At 47.9% G+C, this 17,300-nt stretch overlaps 1 protein-coding gene across 1 annotated transcript in view; it reads right to left on the reverse strand.

Moving 5' to 3' along the window:
* Positions 1-663: 663 nt before the first annotated feature.
* Positions 664-17,300, reverse strand: part of LOC131478333 (serine/threonine-protein kinase OSR1-like) — a 75,990-nt gene continuing 59,353 nt past the window's right edge. The window contains exons 12-18 of the mRNA XM_058657034.1: positions 13,329-13,364; positions 10,905-11,051; positions 8,415-8,479; positions 5,826-5,878; positions 4,525-4,593; positions 3,665-3,729; positions 664-3,270 (exon numbers count right to left, since the gene is read on the reverse strand). Of these exons, the coding sequence (XP_058513017.1) occupies positions 3,196-3,270; positions 3,665-3,729; positions 4,525-4,593; positions 5,826-5,878; positions 8,415-8,479; positions 10,905-11,051; positions 13,329-13,364 (510 nt within the window). The 3' untranslated portion in view covers positions 664-3,195. The remainder of the gene's footprint in view (positions 3,271-3,664; positions 3,730-4,524; positions 4,594-5,825; positions 5,879-8,414; positions 8,480-10,904; positions 11,052-13,328; positions 13,365-17,300) is intronic.

Raw genomic sequence — 17,300 nt, forward strand, 5'->3', positions numbered from 1 at the left:
GTGATGAGGACTAAACTGAGGACTAAAGCTAAGGACCTGGGCCTAGGGACATGCCCTCCCCCAGAAGGAATGGGCAGGTAGAGACCAGGATGACTGATCCCTCTAGCTCCTTCCCCTGACACGCAACAGTCCCTCATTGGTAACCTGCACTGGCCCTAACAGAGTTCATTTTTGTCAACTTGTTTACCTCTGTCAGCAGTAGGCTGCAAGGTGCTAAAACTGGAAGACTCCACAGCCACAGACCATGCTGGTGGGGACAGATTATGATCGGGGGACCCAGCACGCAGGTGACCAACAGGAATCCAGAGGAGGCCACCCTCTTAGCACCAAGGCAAGCAGGGACAAGGTTAGCTCTGCTCTGACCTTGCCAGAAGGCTCCACACTGCTATCTGTTGCCTGCCCTAAAGCAGATTTCTGCCAAGAACCAACCACAACTATAGAAGTTCTACATTTCACCCACGTGACTTGGGCAGATCTGTCCCTCCCCAACTGCACCATGACTGTGCATAGGCTGTGAGAGGTCATCTGCAGAGGCGCACACACATTTCACAGCTGACCAACACTCTGGCCTCTGCCTGTCCCAGGAAAAAAGAAAGCTAGTAGTGGCCTCACGGAGCCACTCTCCTTACCGACAGCCACTCGAGGAAAGCGTCCACACACCACTAAAGACAATTTACTCTTTACTGATTAAAAATGAAGAAAACATGCAGTAAAATACAAAGTCAAAAAGGGGAGTGGGAAAGGGAGGGGGGAGAATATTTTATGTCCTCCATAATCTAGCATTGCTGTTAAGGAACCTCCATTTAGTAACACACTGTAACTCTCTCGCAAATTATCAGAAAAATCAGTTGGCTCTAGGATTGGGTTTACAACTTCAGCAGAACAATCCCAACAATTCTGTTAGTCATTCAGGAAGACCACGCATCTCACAAACTGCATTGGCACATATCACCTTGTGCTACAGTACGTCCCAGGCCCAGGGACCCACGGACGGTGAGGCAACCCAAACTGCCCGAGGAAAGGAGTGCCCAATGTACAACACAGAAGAAGTAAGGAACTGGGTGCTGGGACTCCATTTCTATTCTCAAATTCCCAGCAGACAGGCCATGATCCGAAAAGGAAGAGCGCCCCAGTCTACCTGCACCATCATGGCTGCAGCCCTGCAGCTGGAAGGCGACCAGCAAGCCGGACAAAGCAGACAATACGGTGAGCTGTGTCCACATCTGGACTGGCACCAGTTCACTCACAAATGTAACGCTACCACCACAGGGCTTCACAAGTCAGCTGCGATGCAGTTACTTGCAACTGAAAACAGACTCTAAGGTAAGCCATAGGCCTCGTGCCAAGAGGTCACCATCTCTCTTCCATACCTCATCCCCACCTCCTGGTCCTTGTTTCCACATGCCCTAATACCCCCCAAAAGAAAAAGTAAACAAACACTCGCTGTCTTTCCATCTTTCCTACCGCTCCCCCTAAAGCAGATCCCCTCCATTTCCCCATCCTGCTGGGACCCTAGATTTGGGAGGTCTCAACTTCTGATCAACTCTTCCTCTAATCCACATCCCACACCCATCCCTTCTCTCTCCCTTCTTCCCTCCCGCCCTCCCCCCAACCTTCATCCCTTTCCCAACATGCCTCTGCGCCTGCGAGGTACCACGTGAAGAAAGCCCAAGACTAAAACCACAGGCTTGAACTGAGTGAGACAGAGTGTTGACCAGTCAGCTGCAGGGAGCACTGTCAGGTGCATCCCAGGAGAAAACCAAGGGCACCTTATTCGTCGGACCAGCAGAGCTGGAGAGGGCACAGGTGACTCTCTGGAAGGTGGAGTCCGTGGGTCCACAGCCCAACTGTGGGTGTCTTAAGGCCAGGTGGGATATTCTGTTCATATATAAAACTTGGTAGGGCTATTAGCAATTACACAGAGGCTGCCTAGGAATCAGTAGGAAAAAAAAGAGAATCAACCCCCAACCAATTATTCCCATATTGCATTGTGAGTGCCCACTTTCTAAACCTAAAGAATAATTTATATTATTTCTGTAAAAAATCAAATGAACACTGTCTACTCGGAAACCCTAAAGGTCACGGCACATGTGGTTTCACTTGTCATCTTGAGTCGGGTCTGGCGTGCGTGCGGCCCTCTCCATGAAGTCAGTGCAGGAGAGGGAGCGGAAGGCAGGCCCCTCTGGCCCAGTGCGGCTCCCTTTATTGCTGTGGGCGTCTTAGCCTTGCACACCCAGTCCCTTGTGACTCTGGAGGCCAGGTGAACCAACTCTTCTCACCGGAGGAGCTGAGCAGCAGCTTCTTCTCCAAAGTTCATTTCTCCCAAGATCTGAAAATAAATACTTCCCAGTGATAGTTGTTTTCCTGTTCAAAACCACCGCTGGCCAAAATGAATTCACTCTCCTAAGCCACCACTTGACACCTTCTTTAGCAAACGGCCCAGAGTTCCACTCTGAAGCAGCCCACGGCTGAAGTTCAACTACAGTCAGATGTTTTGCACTGGCTGATGTTAAGGCTAGCAACCCTTCCAGAAGGGAGCGCTGGAGAAGGGAGTGCCTGAGCGCAGCTTCAGCAATACGCTTAGGAACGCCAGGAAGGAGACAGTACGCAGTTTAGGCTGCCTCCACCCAAGGCTGTGCTTTTTTTTTTTTTTTTTTTTCCCCTAACAAAGGTTGCTAGAATTCTTCTCAGGTACAAAGAAAAAGTACAAAATGAAATTCTCTGGGTTCCAGCTTCAACAGTCAGCTTTGAATTGCTACTGCAGCGGAAAAGAGATATCCCAAGACACCCACACCCTGGCAGGTGTGAGGGAGCAGGTGGATTGAGGAAGCCCAGGATAACTGCTACTTTCCACCTGGACCAGCCTGGGAGTAAGGCAAGAATGAGCCAATAGCTCTCCCTCCTGGCCTCGAGGAACACGGGCCACTTCTCATATGGAGGAAGGTGGGGACATAGGCAGGACATCAACTAACGGAACTCTTGAAGAGGGTGCCGGCCACAAGTGACCCAACTTCTCTTTCCCTGTGGGGAAAAGGGGGACTGATGACGCAGGAAGAACAAAAAGAAACAACTCTAAAGCTCCTAGCTGGGAGGTGCGTGGCTGGGTTCTTTGGCAGTAGTGGGCTGAGGCCAACAGAAGCAACAGAGATATGCAGGTGTGGAAACTCCTTAGGCCATCTCCTCTGGGGCTGTGACTTAGCTGGTGCTGAGCTGGGCGAATCCAATGAGCTTGCCATCATCAGGGGTATCTGAGCCTTCCACACCAGATGCCTGAAAACCAAGCAAAATGAGCAGAGCTTACTTAGAAACAAAGTGGCAGGTAGCAACCAAAGCAGATATAGGGCAGCGGGAAGAAAGGCAATGGGCCACAGCTCCTCGGGATACAAACAAGAGGCTGACCAATGTGGTTTTTTTTGTTTGTTTGGTTTGGGTTTTTTGCCCCCCTCCCCCAAATGGGGGCTGGTACACATCTGGAATGAGGGTGTGAGATCAGAGACCTCCTGCTATGGAAAGGGTCAGGAAGCACTCCAAAGGACACATCAGTCCAGGGCCTCTGGGAGACTGGCTGGATGTGACCCATCACATGCCAACATCCTCATCTTGGAGAATGCAGGGGCTGGTCACAACGGGCAGGAAAGTTTAATAAGCAGAGAGGGATGCATACCAATTTGAAAGTGACAGACCGGTTCGACTGAGGTTCTTCTACAATTTTCTGCAAATTAGCTGCCACTGTAATCACACAAACAGAAAAAGTAACGAATGACAAGTTACATGAAGTTAACTTGTAACCATATTTAAAAAGGTTTAACTAAGGTCAAGAATAGTACAGGGGCTGGTGTTGAGGCAGAGTAGGGTAAGCCGCCTGCAGGGTTGGCATCCCAAATCCTGGCTGTTCCACCTCCCATGCAGCTCTCTGCTAATATGTCCGAGAAAGTAGTGAAGACACCCCAAGTCCTCGGGCTTCTGAACCCACATGGGAGACCCAGAGGAAGCTCTGGGCTCCTGGCTTTGGATGGATCTGCCCAACTTCAGCCACTGGGGCCATTTGGACAGTAAGGCAGCAGGTGGAAGATAATCTTTCTCTCTCTCTCTCTCCTCCCTTCTCTTTTTCTCTCCCTCTCTATTTATATATAGCCTATATATATGTGTCATAAATCTATTTATAGGATATATATATCCTCTATAAATCTGCCTTTCAAAAGAAAAATACATCTTAAAAGTGTTCCATGTACAATCAGAACGAAAGCAACAAGCTGAAATGCACAGTGTCCTTTCAACTCATCTCCAAGTCATACAAGGACTTGAAATCTGAACACCAAGCACCTCTCAGACTTAGTGCTGAACCCCCTTAGTGACGGTTCTTGAAATGGTTCCTGGCATTGCTGCCTTTGCAGGCATTGTAACTAGTTCCTTACCCACCTCCCAAACCTCACCTCTGAGCTTGCTGTTCTTTTCTTTCTTTTAACTCAATTGCTTTAAGAGGCAAAGGCACATGGGCACAAGGACACAACACAGGGTAGTTACCTATCACTAAATCCCTTCCATCGACCAGGCCAGCAGATATGAGCTCCTGGGAGACCCCCTCCGCCGTATCTGTAAGGACAAAGAGGGGCTAAGTCTCACGCACATTCAGGTCACCACCACCTCATGGAACCGTGTGGATGCCAGCACTGCTGGGCCCAAGGTGTTCACTCGATCTACAGAAAGCAGGCAAGGGGCCTCCTCCTACCTGGGAATTTTCCCTACCACTGGGGATGATCTCAAGTAAGGAATTCTCCCAAGTTTGGCCAGAGGGCAAGAGCCACCGCGATACAGAGAATCTGTAGATGGTGCCATGTAGACAGGCTGAGCTCATGTCAGAACACTCAACGTGATGTTGCAGGGGCAATCCTTCTTAGGGCACCCCAGGTGTGACACCTCTGACCTCCAAGACATGCCACTGAAGGAGGAAGAGTTCTAGGGCTAAAAATACACAAAAATCCATTCTCAATTAAAAGTCAAAGAAGAGCAAACTGCAAGCTCTCCTCTGGCGATCATATTCTAAACGATTTTCATTTGGTATAGCTTTTCTTTTTGCATCATAACCCCAGGTATTGTAACCTCAGCAGTGGGGGGGAGGGTAACTAGAAACCAAAACTGGGACAGAAACCCCCAATTAACCTCTTCCTCAAATGACACAGTGGCGTCAGCCCCTCAGAGGCAACTTGAGCTCCCTCACCTAGCAGTCAGAAACTGGATATATTTCCTGAGAAAGCGATTTTGTTGGACTTTTAGGAAGTAAAAGAAACTTCTCTGCACCGGTTTCCTTTAACGGTTAGTCTAGTCACTGCTGACATGGAGACAGCACAATGAGTGGCTGGGGAGGGAAGACAGCAGAGGTCTCGTCTCTCTTTTGCTGTCACGAAGGGCCAACCACGTAGGGCCAGTGACAACAGCAGGGGCATTGGCCTTGGACAGATGTGGTCTGCCCTCCAGCTCTGCTTCTTTCTAGACCTGTAACTTACACAGGTCACTGAGACTCTCACCAAGCTTTGATGTTTACATCTATACAATGGAGATGGGAACTTATGCCTAGGGGCTGCTGTGACAATCTATTTAGATGGTGCTTAGCATGATGCCCTATTAATCAGTAAATGACAGCTGTCTTCATTTAGGAGTCTAAATGAATTTAGTAGTAAGTAAACTGTATTTGAATTTTATTCATATACCACTTGGAATCTTTAAACCAGAAAAATTTTTCTCATCCTTTATAAACAAAACAGATCCAAAGGACAGAACTTCACATTTCATGAAATACTTTGTTATCAGTATTTCTGAAGCCTCACCTCTCCCAGGAGTAAATTCAAATCGGATATCATTTAGTTCTTTTTTAGAATTCCTAGGAAAGAAAACAAAACATGCAGAATAAGAACTTCAGATTCCGTGAGTAGATTCTGCCAGTGTTTATTAGGAAAGCTATGTTTCCGTCCCCATGGATAGTATAACTCAGAGTGACCATCCAGGATCCAAGCAGCAATCTGACTCACTCCATCATCAATCAACGTGAAGATCTCACACTCTGAGGAGGCCCTTGCACGTCCTTCCCTCTGATCCCCACAAAGATGACGCCCCTGTACTGGGTGTGGAGAGCGGGGCCATGACAAGAGGCCAGTTCCGAGGGCTCTGCTGGTCCAGCATGGGTGGCTCACAGCAGCCCACGGCAGGTATCCACGAAAGGGAGCTTGGATTCTCTTGGTTTCCCATCTTCTACCACACAACCCGGCCCTGAGGTCCTCGTCATAGGTGAGCCCCAGCATATGGATTGCCAGCCTCCAGGATTAGAAGCAAGCCTCTGTCCTTTAAAGTCACCCAGAATTCAAATAAGAGCAAAATCTGTGTTTGAGTGGGGATGTGTGGCGCCTCCTTCATCTTACCCACGAACTCTGGCCCACGACTGATGAACAGCTCATCAAATGAAACGCACACCACAGGGACTCAAAGGACACATGAGAGCAGGATGCAAAGGGAGAGCCTTCCAGGTAGTCCTTAATTTACTTCCTCCATTTCTTTAAAAGGCAGCAAGTGTGGACAAATACCCTCAATAGCCAGGGGTGGCCCAGGCAGAAGTCAGGGGTTGGGAACTCAGTCTGGGTTTTCCACGTGGGTTGCAGGAGCCCAAGAACTTGAGCCATCAGCTGCTGCCTTCCAGGCTGCACACTAACAGCATGCTGAATTAGGAAATGGAGTCAGGATATGAACCCAGGCATTCTAAAACAGGATGCAGGCGCATCTGTAGATGCCATACCAAATGCCTGCCTCCAGATCTGACAGGACCTCATGGACAGGCAGGTTGTGGGTAGGTGGGCAGAGAGAATGGGGAAAGCAATTGGGCCTGTTAACGTGTGGCTCCAGAGGAGCTGGCACTGTGGTGCAGTGGGTGAAGCTGCTACATACAATGCTGGCATCTCATGTGGGCACCGCTTTGAGTCTTGAGTTCAATTCCCTCTTAATGCACCTGGGAAAGCAGTGGAAAACAACCCAAGTGCTTGGGCCCCTGATGCCCTTGTGGGAGACCAGGAAGAGACTCCTGGCCAAAGACTCTTGACTTTGATCTGGCCAGCCCTGGTTACTGTGCCCATTTGGGGACTGAACCAGTGGACAGAACAGTTTTCTCTTTCTCTGTCTCTATCCTTCCCATTCTCCCTTTAATTTTTGCATTTCAAATTAGGGAAGTCTTTAAAAAATATACATGACTGCAGAAATTCAAATGCATATGACTACTGAGGGACAGTAATGTAGAAGGGGATGAGCTGAGGAAATTCAGTGGACTGTGAGTACTGGTCAAAGGTGGCCAGGCAGCCTCCAGTCTTGTTTCTTTATTTAAAAAAAAATATTTTAAAAGTTGAGCCAAAGAGAATTCCATCTGCTGTTTCAGTCTCCAAACGCCCGATACAGCCAAAGCTGGGCAGGGCAGGGACTAAAGGCAGAAGCTCAGCCTTGCACACATGTGGCAGGACCAGTGACTCAGCCATCACTCCTGTCTCCAGCATCTGCATTAAGAGAGCCAGAGTCAGCCTGGGCATCAGACGCAGGCACTCCAAAGCCGGCTACGGGTGTCTTAGTGGCTAGGCCAAACACCTGCCCAGGAACGCTTTGATGGTTAATTTGTTCTTCAAATGCATTTGCATGTAGAAAGTGACTTAACAAGAGCCAAAGCTATTCTGAAATCCTAACCTCCAAACTGGCAGAGGGAAGGAGGGAGCTGGCTAGAACAAACTCCGCTGAAGACACTTCCTTTTGAGCAATCCCTGTAGGCCCCACCAGGCTGCCCATTAGAATGGAGACAGGCTGCAAACACACAGAGAGGTTTTTCTTTTCATCTTTGAAGAACAAGACCTCTATTATCATAATCAGAAAGCTTTCCTTCCCTCTTGGGCAAGCAACCTCCAAGTCCATGGTGCTTATCCAAGGGTATGGCCAAAAGCTAGTGGAAAATGGAACTGAAGTTTATTTTGGTGCAAAAACTTTCTGAAATCCAGACATCACTTTTTGCTCATACCCATCTCCATAAACTTTCTGAAGATCCCACCTAAGCTCACAATGACAAAACTGTTCTTTAGATGTGCCGGCCTGTGTTGCTTTTCTCATGACCCTGCATCGCAGGCCACACTTCCTGACTCTCCACAGCTACCCTGCAAAGGTTCAGCAGGTGCATTGCTGTGAGCAGGGAAACAGCTACAAGACCATGTGTGTCACAAGTCAGGGCACTTGTCAACACCCAGGTCCACACACTGCCACTGGAACCCCTGAAGAGCACAGTACAACCAAGCAGACAGCACCCAATGCTGGACGACAGGCCATGCTATGCAGCAACTCTGAGCCACAAAGTATTACAGAATACACACGACATTCAGAGAAGGAAAATGACTCCTTACCTTAATCTTAACACTAGACTGATAGGAATCTTGACCTCCTGGGAACCTGCTCCTGAAGTCACAGCCTGAAAAAGCATCAAGTTACAAAGTCACTGCCTGGCACACCAAGCATAGAAGTGACAGCAGGCATCTGCAGCCAGCAGGTTCCCGCCTTTCCTGGGGTCACCTGTCCCCAGTTCACTCCCTGCTGCAAGAGGACACGCCCTTGGGACAAGGGACAGCATTTCACATCAGCCTCAGTCAAGCATGGTCAGGAAAACGTTCCTCATGCCTAGGTGACATTCCATACATGGGCACCTTTAACTTTTTCTACTTTGAAGAGCCCTGCAAGTGGTTTCCCACTATACACATAGCCAGGGTTCCCAGCACCATCTGGGGAGCTGCAAACAGAACATCTCAAAGGCAACCAAGTCTGGGAGATGGTGGGGTGAAGCCATTTCTGCTGCCTGCAAGCGAGGTCTCCAGAACCAAAGGAAGGCATCTGAGCTTCTCTTAACACAGAAGGTGCCATGGCTGGAGATGAAACTGAATTCTGCCTGGGCGAGAGATGTCCTTATGTGCACAAAGCCAAGAGCGGCGCAGTGATTTCTGGTGGCAAAGCGGGCGGAATCAGAGTGGTTTGGGGCCAGGGACCCGGTGCGCAAGGCAACAGTAGCCGGGTACCTGCCCAGTTCTGAGGTGACCTTCATAACTCGTGATGCTGTTCCCCCTCCCTCTAAGGATTCAGTCTACTGAAAAGTACGTAGTCGAAGTGCATGTACTCTCTTGAACAAAACAAAACAAATTTTCCAACACAGCCCAAGGCAACACACATAGAGCATGGCCTAAAGCAGCGGCCTCATGGAAACCCATCCACCTGGGGCGCCCATCTTCCTATGGCTAACCTCACCCTCTCTGAGAGCTAACATCCATTTCTCATGACTGCAGCATGAGCATTCCTTTAAACAGTTTACAAAAGGAATCCCATCTGTCCTCAGTCTTCCTAAGGAAGCTCTGTATATTTTCCTACCTGGTGGGCATAATGGGAGGAAGTGACTAATCAGAAGAGTGGTCTTTAAAAGGGAAAACGCAAGTCAACCCATTGGGATGCAGAAGGAGAAAAATCAGAACTTCATTTATCTTCTTTTCATTAAGATATCGGGAAAAAAAATACTATTTATCAGTCACAATATTGACCAGAAATATTTGGCTAAAGGTGTTTGACACAGAGTGGGTGCCGGTTTGTGTCCTGGCTGCTCTATTTCTGATCCAGCTCCCTGCTTACAGTCTGGGAAAGCAGAAGAACATGGCCCAAAGCCTGGGGTCCTGCACCAGATGGGAGATTTTGTAAATCTGCCTTTCCAATTAAAAAAAAAAATCTTAAGAGACAAAGACTTTGAAAGAAAATCTGAGACCAGTGCTCTTTCTTAGATATTTCTGGTCTCAATAATCTAAACATTCATTTGCACATTCATCTCCATTTTAAAGGCACTGGAATGACGCTGTTTTTTCCTCCCAAGTACTTGTATCTGTGATGTGATCCTTGCAATTTTTGAGTCACGCTTTCAGTTACGTCTTCACGATTGTATGACTGTCAGATTTATTCCTCAGTAAAACTGCCACCTCGGTAAGTAAAAAAATAATAAAACAAAAGATATCGGAAAAGGAATCCTGGGTTCTGCTGAACATGGCCATGAGACCACGTAGAGCACGCAGCGGCCGAGGTTACTCAGGGAGCTGTGGAAGTCGGACAGCACGCAGGGCTCGCAGCAGGCCCACCTTCCTTCAGGCGCGGTCAGCACACTGTCATTTAATGAAGTCGCATGCCAGATCTCAAGGGGGTTCACAGGTTACATATCCTGATTTCAACAACATCGATACTCACAGAATTGACAAGCTCTTGCATCTCAAAAAGAGTCACTCAGAAAAGCCAAGAAATGGGCAGAGTATTAATAGAAATACAACTGGGCAATAAGAAAGCAGCACAGTGGAGAGCGTGTCTCGCTTCCACGTGAACTTACCTGCTGCCTTCTAAGCAGACTGCAATAACGATACAAGGAGGACCTGACAAGAAATCCGGCATTTGGAACTGATTTGGTTACGTTACTAGCCCTTTGTTAGTTGTTATTATTATTATTGTTTAAAATCTCTAAGATCCTGATGAAACTCCCTTATCTGTAAAGGCATAATTCTAACTGCTTATAGAACCTAGCAAGACATCACTCTGTGCATTTATATACATGTATTAATCATATTCCAAACAATTTGCATGTTTGAAATATAAGAAAATTTAATTGTATGATTTGGGGGAATCCCTATAGGTAGTATAAAAAAGTGAGTTAAACAAACAAACAAAAAAAAATCAGAGTTAAAAGAGGAAAAAATTCAAAGGGAAACCAGAGAGGCCTAGTTGTTGATGTATAAGCAAAGTGACACTGGCTCGTGTCCTGCATGGGTACCTGCTCTTCCCAGCCACCCCAGGCTGCCCGTCGCAGCCCTCCTTGGCCTCACCTGAGCTGTTTGTGCTGGCTCTGTGGGAGGTGGGAGGGAGACTTGAGTCGGCTGTGCAGGCATCGGTGCAGCTGGCTGAGGTAGGTGAGCAGAACTCTCTTCTGGAATTTGCAACAAAGTACCCATGGGCTCAGTTGTTGAAAAGAGCTGTAACAGAAACACACCCCCAGAGTTGGGGTCGCAGCTGAGCAGGGAGGGAGGCTGGTCTCCTGTGGGGGGGACCTCCCCAGGGCACAGCTGCCAAGTGGGGTTCAGTGTCACTGGCTGCACTGGCTCACCACCACTTCTGTAAACACATCTGCTCCAAACAGAAGTCAAACAATCCTAGGTTTTTCATCTTTGTGGGCTTTCTGGACTGCTTTTCTTTGTTTATGAGAAACACACACACACATACAGAGAGGGAGAAGGAGAGGGAGAGAGGGAGAGAGAGGGAGAGAGGGTGACAGAGGGAGAGGGAGAGGGAGAGAGAGAGAGAGAGAGAGAGAGAAAGAGAGAACAACAACCCACTGGTTCACTTAAAAATGCTGGCAACAGTCAGGCCTGGGCCACACTGAGGCCAGGAGCCAAGAACTCAATCCAAGTAGCCCACATGGGTGGCTACAGATTAAGACACCGAGACATTGCCGCCTCTCCTAGGGTTTACACTAACAGGAAGGTGGAATGAGGAGCAGACCTCGAACTCGAGCCTACACATGACAGTGTGAGTGCATAGTGAGAAACTGAGCAGACCTTGAACTCGAACCCACATACGACAGTGTGAGTGGACAGTGAGAAGCCAAGCAGACCTCGAACTCGAGCCCACATACGACATTGTGAGTGGACAGGGAGAAACTGAGCAGCCGACACAGGTGAAGCTGGGTTAAGAAACGATCCTAGAGCAACAGGTCAACATACAGTCTACGTGTGTCTGGCTAAGAAGGGCTAACAAGGGCAGTATGACGTCTGTCAGGACACAGGCACCGCTTGGGGCGGCAGGGGCGGGGCAGGGGGAGGTCATGGGGGCAGAACAGTGGCCAGGGTAAGAAAACAAAGGGACCCGAAAGAGCAGCTCTTCCTTCTGCCACATTCCCACCGGTCAAAGCAACAAACACCACTATGTGTAATTCCAAGGGCGCAGGGCAACGTAATCTCATCATAAGCCAAGATGAGTCAGGAACCCTGGTGAGCCGCAGTGCTGATGTAAGTCGTCAGAGACAGGCCTGTTACTGTGCTGAGGTACCGTATTTACATGCAGTCTTAACAAATTGTGTAATTGTGTATATGAAGTAGGAAGTGGCCGGCACGGGCATAAAGATGGCGGTCACGTAGCAAGAAATCAGGTTTCACAGAAACAGCAAAGTTTGGTAAAGACAAGAACGCTGAGACCGGATTTGAACTGTAATACTACAGTAAGGTGGAGCAATCCACCAGGGGGGAGGGCACGGGGAGGGGATGGGGGAACATCAGAGCCTATGAAACGATGTTATAAAATGAAATGCACGGGCTTGGCAGCGTGGCCTAGTGGCTAAGGTCCTCGCCTTGATCCCATATGGCTGCTGGTTCTAATCCCGGCAGCTCCACTTCCTCTCTATCTCTCCTCCTCTCAGTATATCTGACTTTGTAATAAAATTAAAATAAATCTTTAAAAAAAATGAAATGCAATAAAAAATGCAATAAAAACAACAAAAAAAGAACGCTGAGGATAAGAGAAGGAGATAAGAAATGCTGCCTGTGTGTACCCAGCAAGCTCCCAGGTTGTAACCGCCAAAAGCTAACCTCCGTGTATCCCTGTCTGCCTGCCCCCACAGGAGCTAAAAATGGGTTGTGCAACTGCTCTAGATAAGCTCAGAGAGGATAGACCATGGAGGCCCAGCCTTTCCTGAATGGTCCACGTTGGTGCCCTCTGGGGTAATAAAGGCTACTGCCTTTCCACAAGGCTGTGTATTTTCTGGTGCTCAATTTCCAGAACATACACAAACTGCATGCTAGCAAGGGGACAGACACCCTGAAATCCAATACCATGAACTGAACGGTGCTGTCGGAAGGTGGCAACTAGGAATGGATCCACGAAATGATGCTTTTCCTCAGGCAGCAACCATACACAAAGCCAACCTAATGGATTCTGTCTAGCAGGAGGTCTGTCATGGAGAACAGAAGCTTTAAAACAAGAGGCTCGAAGGAAAACTCAAGACACAAAAACATTTCACAGCCCGTTTCTGGATGGACGAATGCAAAACATCGACTTTGCACAGCCGGCTGCCCGAGCCAAGAGAGCAATTCACGATCCAGGCAGGAAGGAAGAGCATCCCGGGCTCTCAGGTCAGCTTCCCTAATTCTGCCGGTGCAGGCTCACTCCCATTCAGGCACCCCATAAAGGAGCTTAAAACTAAAACCAAACCTAGACGCATGAGTACCTTAAAGAGATTCGTGATCACAGTGACTTACCTCAGAAGTCGTTAAAGGTTCTTTCACTCGGGGAGACTAAAAGAAACACAGAAAACAGGATGTTACTTAAGTCACTTGTAGACAGTCAGAGACTTCAAGTTCTCCATTTCACTCTGCTGCAGACAGTAACTCACCCTCGTCTCCAGGACCGCTTTCCAGGACCAAGTGGGAGGACTCTAACACTACTGTATTCTCAGTAATGCACGTGCCCAAGTGCTCACCATGGTAAAAATGTCACAACCTGAGCTTCACATGCAGACACTACGGGACTGCGTTCTCAAGCACTAGGGAAGTCACATTCTTCAAAATACTATACTTTCTACTAACCTACATAACATCACAGACAAAACTTAACACTTCGAGATAATGAGCCAACTTATCCCCAAAGCAGAGTAATGGGCCCAGTGCGATGGCGTAATGGTTAAGGTCCTCGCCTTGAATGTGCCGGGATCCCATATGGGCGCCGGTTCTAATCTTGGCAGCTCCACTTTCCATCCAGCTCCCTGCTTGTGGCCTGGGAAAGCAGTCCAGGATGGCCTAAAGCCTTGGGACCCTGCACCCATGTGGGAGACCCTGAAAAGCTCCTGGCTCCTGGCTCAGATTGGCTCAGCTGTGGTCGTTGTGGTCACTTGGGGAGTGAATCATCAGATGGAAGATCTTCTTCTCTGTCTCTCCTCCTCTCGGTCCATCTGCCTTTCCAATAAAATCAATAAATCTTGAAAAAACAAAAAAAGCGCGTCCTATCCAGCAGCTTCCCGGCCAAGCCAAATGTCCACCATCTGATGACGGGCTTTCCCGGAGAAAACCTGAGCCACAGCTGAAGCACAGTGACCCGAAATTTGCATTTCAAGAATCTATACCCTTACTCTTAGAGTTCTAGAACATACATGGGGGCTGTCTAAAAATGAAGAACAGGTACAAGAAAGAAACGGGTGTGTCAATACAGATTTAGGTATCTTGCATTAACGTTTATGTGCAAATGATCAATCAAATCTGTCATGAAATCAATACTGTGTTTATTTCGTAAACTCTAAGTCAGTGTTAATTCTGGATATGGACTCTGCAGTTTTACCAAAAAACTTTCCTCTAAATAACTATCCATTTATGATTAATCATGCCAACTATGGATTTAGTCAAGAAAGGCTACTTAAGGCTTTTCTATCATCCTCACCGTTAAGGAAAATCAAGATTCAGGTAACAAGTTCTAAGTTATCAGAGCAAGCAAGCAGTCCACCCAAAATCTTAAGAAACAAAAACAAAAAATAAACCTTCATATTTGATTTCAGATGCACAGAACTATGTTGTTAGAACAAAAATGCAAAGAACATCATTCTAACCTTTACTTAGATACAGAAATATTAACTTTGCTCTCTTATCTACTTCACTGTTCCTTTCTTACTCAATTTATACATTTAATAGTTTCCTGGGGCCGGTGTGATGGCACAACCGACTAATCCTCCGCCTACACGCACCAGCATCCAACATGGGCGCTGGTTCTTGTTCCAGCTGCCCCACTTCCCACCCGGCTTCCTGCTTGTGGCATGAGAAAACAGTAGAGGATGGCCCAAGGCCTCTGGCCCCTGCACCCATGTTGGAGATCTGGAAGAAGTTCTTGACTTCAGATCAGCTCAGTTCTGGCTGCTACATCCACTTGGGGTTAGTGTTAGAGTGAACCAGCAGATGGAAGATCTTTCTCTCTGTTTCTCCTTCTCTCTGTAAATCTGAATTCCCAATAAAAAATAAACAAATCTTACAAGAAAATGATTTCTTGTATCATCTGGAAATAGGCCTCCTGTATCATGACTGTTCACCACTTCACACAGTACGTACTTCCCTCAGGAAAGAGACTTCTAAAAGACCAACTTCAGGAGACCTAACAATGACACAACACTCACATCTAATTTACTGTTCACAGTCCTACTCTCAGTTGATCCTAAGGGCCACTGTAGCCTTTTTCATCTCCAGCACAGGGTGTGGTCTAGGACTCAGGTACTGCAACTGGTTCCCAGGTCTCCTGGTATGTGTAAGACCTGGAGTATGGGCATTTTGAAGAACACAGTCCCCTGAACCCCACCACTTGAACCCCACCACCTCTGCCGCACTCTGCCCAGATGCAGCTGCTCTGATGTCCAGAGGGCCAGGAAGGGGTGCAGAACTTTGTGTCCTTCTTGGGTATCATCATTTGCGCCTCACTAGTGAGTTTAATTTTAACCACTGGGTCAAGGAATTTTCTGGATTCTCCAGCATACAGTACTTGTTTTTTCCCCTTGACACTGATAGACAATCTGTATGGGGAGGGGCACGGGAGCATGAAGACCTTGGGACTAACCTACCTGTTCCCCAAAACTGCCCCCTTGGGTTCAGCATCCACGGATGTCCCAACCCAACCTTTAGGATGATGGCTGCAGGTCAGTACGTGGCATCCAATGAGAAATCATTCCTTTTTTCCATTCAATCATATATATGTTTTATTGGTACGGATACACACATTGTAAATTTTGTTTATAAGAGAAACTAACTTCCACCTGCTGGCTGACTCTACGAATGCCTCTAATAGCTTGGAGCTTAGCTGAAGTCAGGAGCCAGAAAGTCCATCCCCCGGGTCTCCCATGGGACTGGCAGGGACACCTGCCGCCTCCCAGGGGTCACATGTACAGGAGCTGGAGGTGTGGGCCAGGGCCAGGAATGCCACCTGGGCACTCCATTATGGAACTTGGGGTTTTAACCAATGTCGAAAATCATTTACCCGGTTGCTATAAATAATTTAGAACTCACTACTGCACTTAATTTATTTTGATGGTTAAGCTATCAGAGACTGGCCCAGTGGGAATTCCTTCAAGCTGGCTCTGATGGCATTTTGACGATGTTGGTAAGTACATAGCAGCAGCAGATGATACTCTTGTCATCTTGGATCTCTCCTGCCCAAGTCCTGGAATCGGTAATTTCTCAAAGGAACTCTGGTTCCTTTCAGCAGATGATGCTCCTGCAGGCCTGGCTGGAGGATGCAGTCACTGGGACCGAGCTGTCTTTGTTTCTCAGTGAATGAGACATTTTTAGCCACAAAACCTTAAAAACAAAACACCACCACTAGCAGTTCAAAACATAAAAATTGGGCCCGGCAGCGTGGCCTAGCGGCTAAAGTCCTCACCTTGAACGCCACGGGATCCCATATGGGCGCCGGTTCTAATCCCGGCTGCTCCACTTCCCATCCAGCTCCCTGCTTGTGGCCTGGGAAAGCAGTGGAGGACGGCCCAGTGCCTTGGGACCCTGCACCTGCATGGGAGACCTGGAAGATGTTCCTGATTCCCAGCTTTGGATCGGCGCAGCACTGGCCGTTGTGATCACTTGGGGAGTGAATCATCAGATGGAAGATCTTCCTCTCTGTCTCTCCTCCTCTCTGTATATCTGACTTTCCAATAAAAATAAATAAATCTTAAAAAAAAACATAAAAATTACTAGGGAACCCTATTTTTGAGCTCCTGTCCATCTGGTGCATCCCCCAAATATCTATAACAGATGAGACAGAGATGGGGCCAAAGATGGGCACTGGGAACAATATCCAGTGACCGCCCTCTCCCCACAAGAGTGGCAGGGAACCACACACATGAGCCATTCCCTGCTGCCTCCAAGGTTCTGCACCAGCAAGAGCTGGGACCAGGAGCCAGAGTCAGCCAAAACCAGACACTAATGACACAAGATGTAACTTTTTGTTTGTTTTCATTGAAAAGGCAGACGACAGAGAGAAGGCGAGACAGAGAGGAAGATATCTCTTCTATCCACTGGTTCACTTGCAATGTGGTCGCAAAGGCTAGAGCTGAGCCGATCCAAAGCCAGGAGCCTCTTGTGAGTCTCCCACGTGGGTGCAGGGTTCCAAGATTTTGGGTAATCCTCAACTGCCTTCCCAGGCCACAGACAGGGAGCAACATGGGAAGGGAACTTTCAGTACATAAATGGCACCTATATAGGATCATT

The sequence above is a fragment of the Ochotona princeps genome, chromosome 30, assembly GCF_030435755.1.
Source record: "Ochotona princeps isolate mOchPri1 chromosome 30, mOchPri1.hap1, whole genome shotgun sequence".
In the NCBI taxonomy this organism is placed as follows: domain Eukaryota; kingdom Metazoa; phylum Chordata; class Mammalia; order Lagomorpha; family Ochotonidae; genus Ochotona; species Ochotona princeps.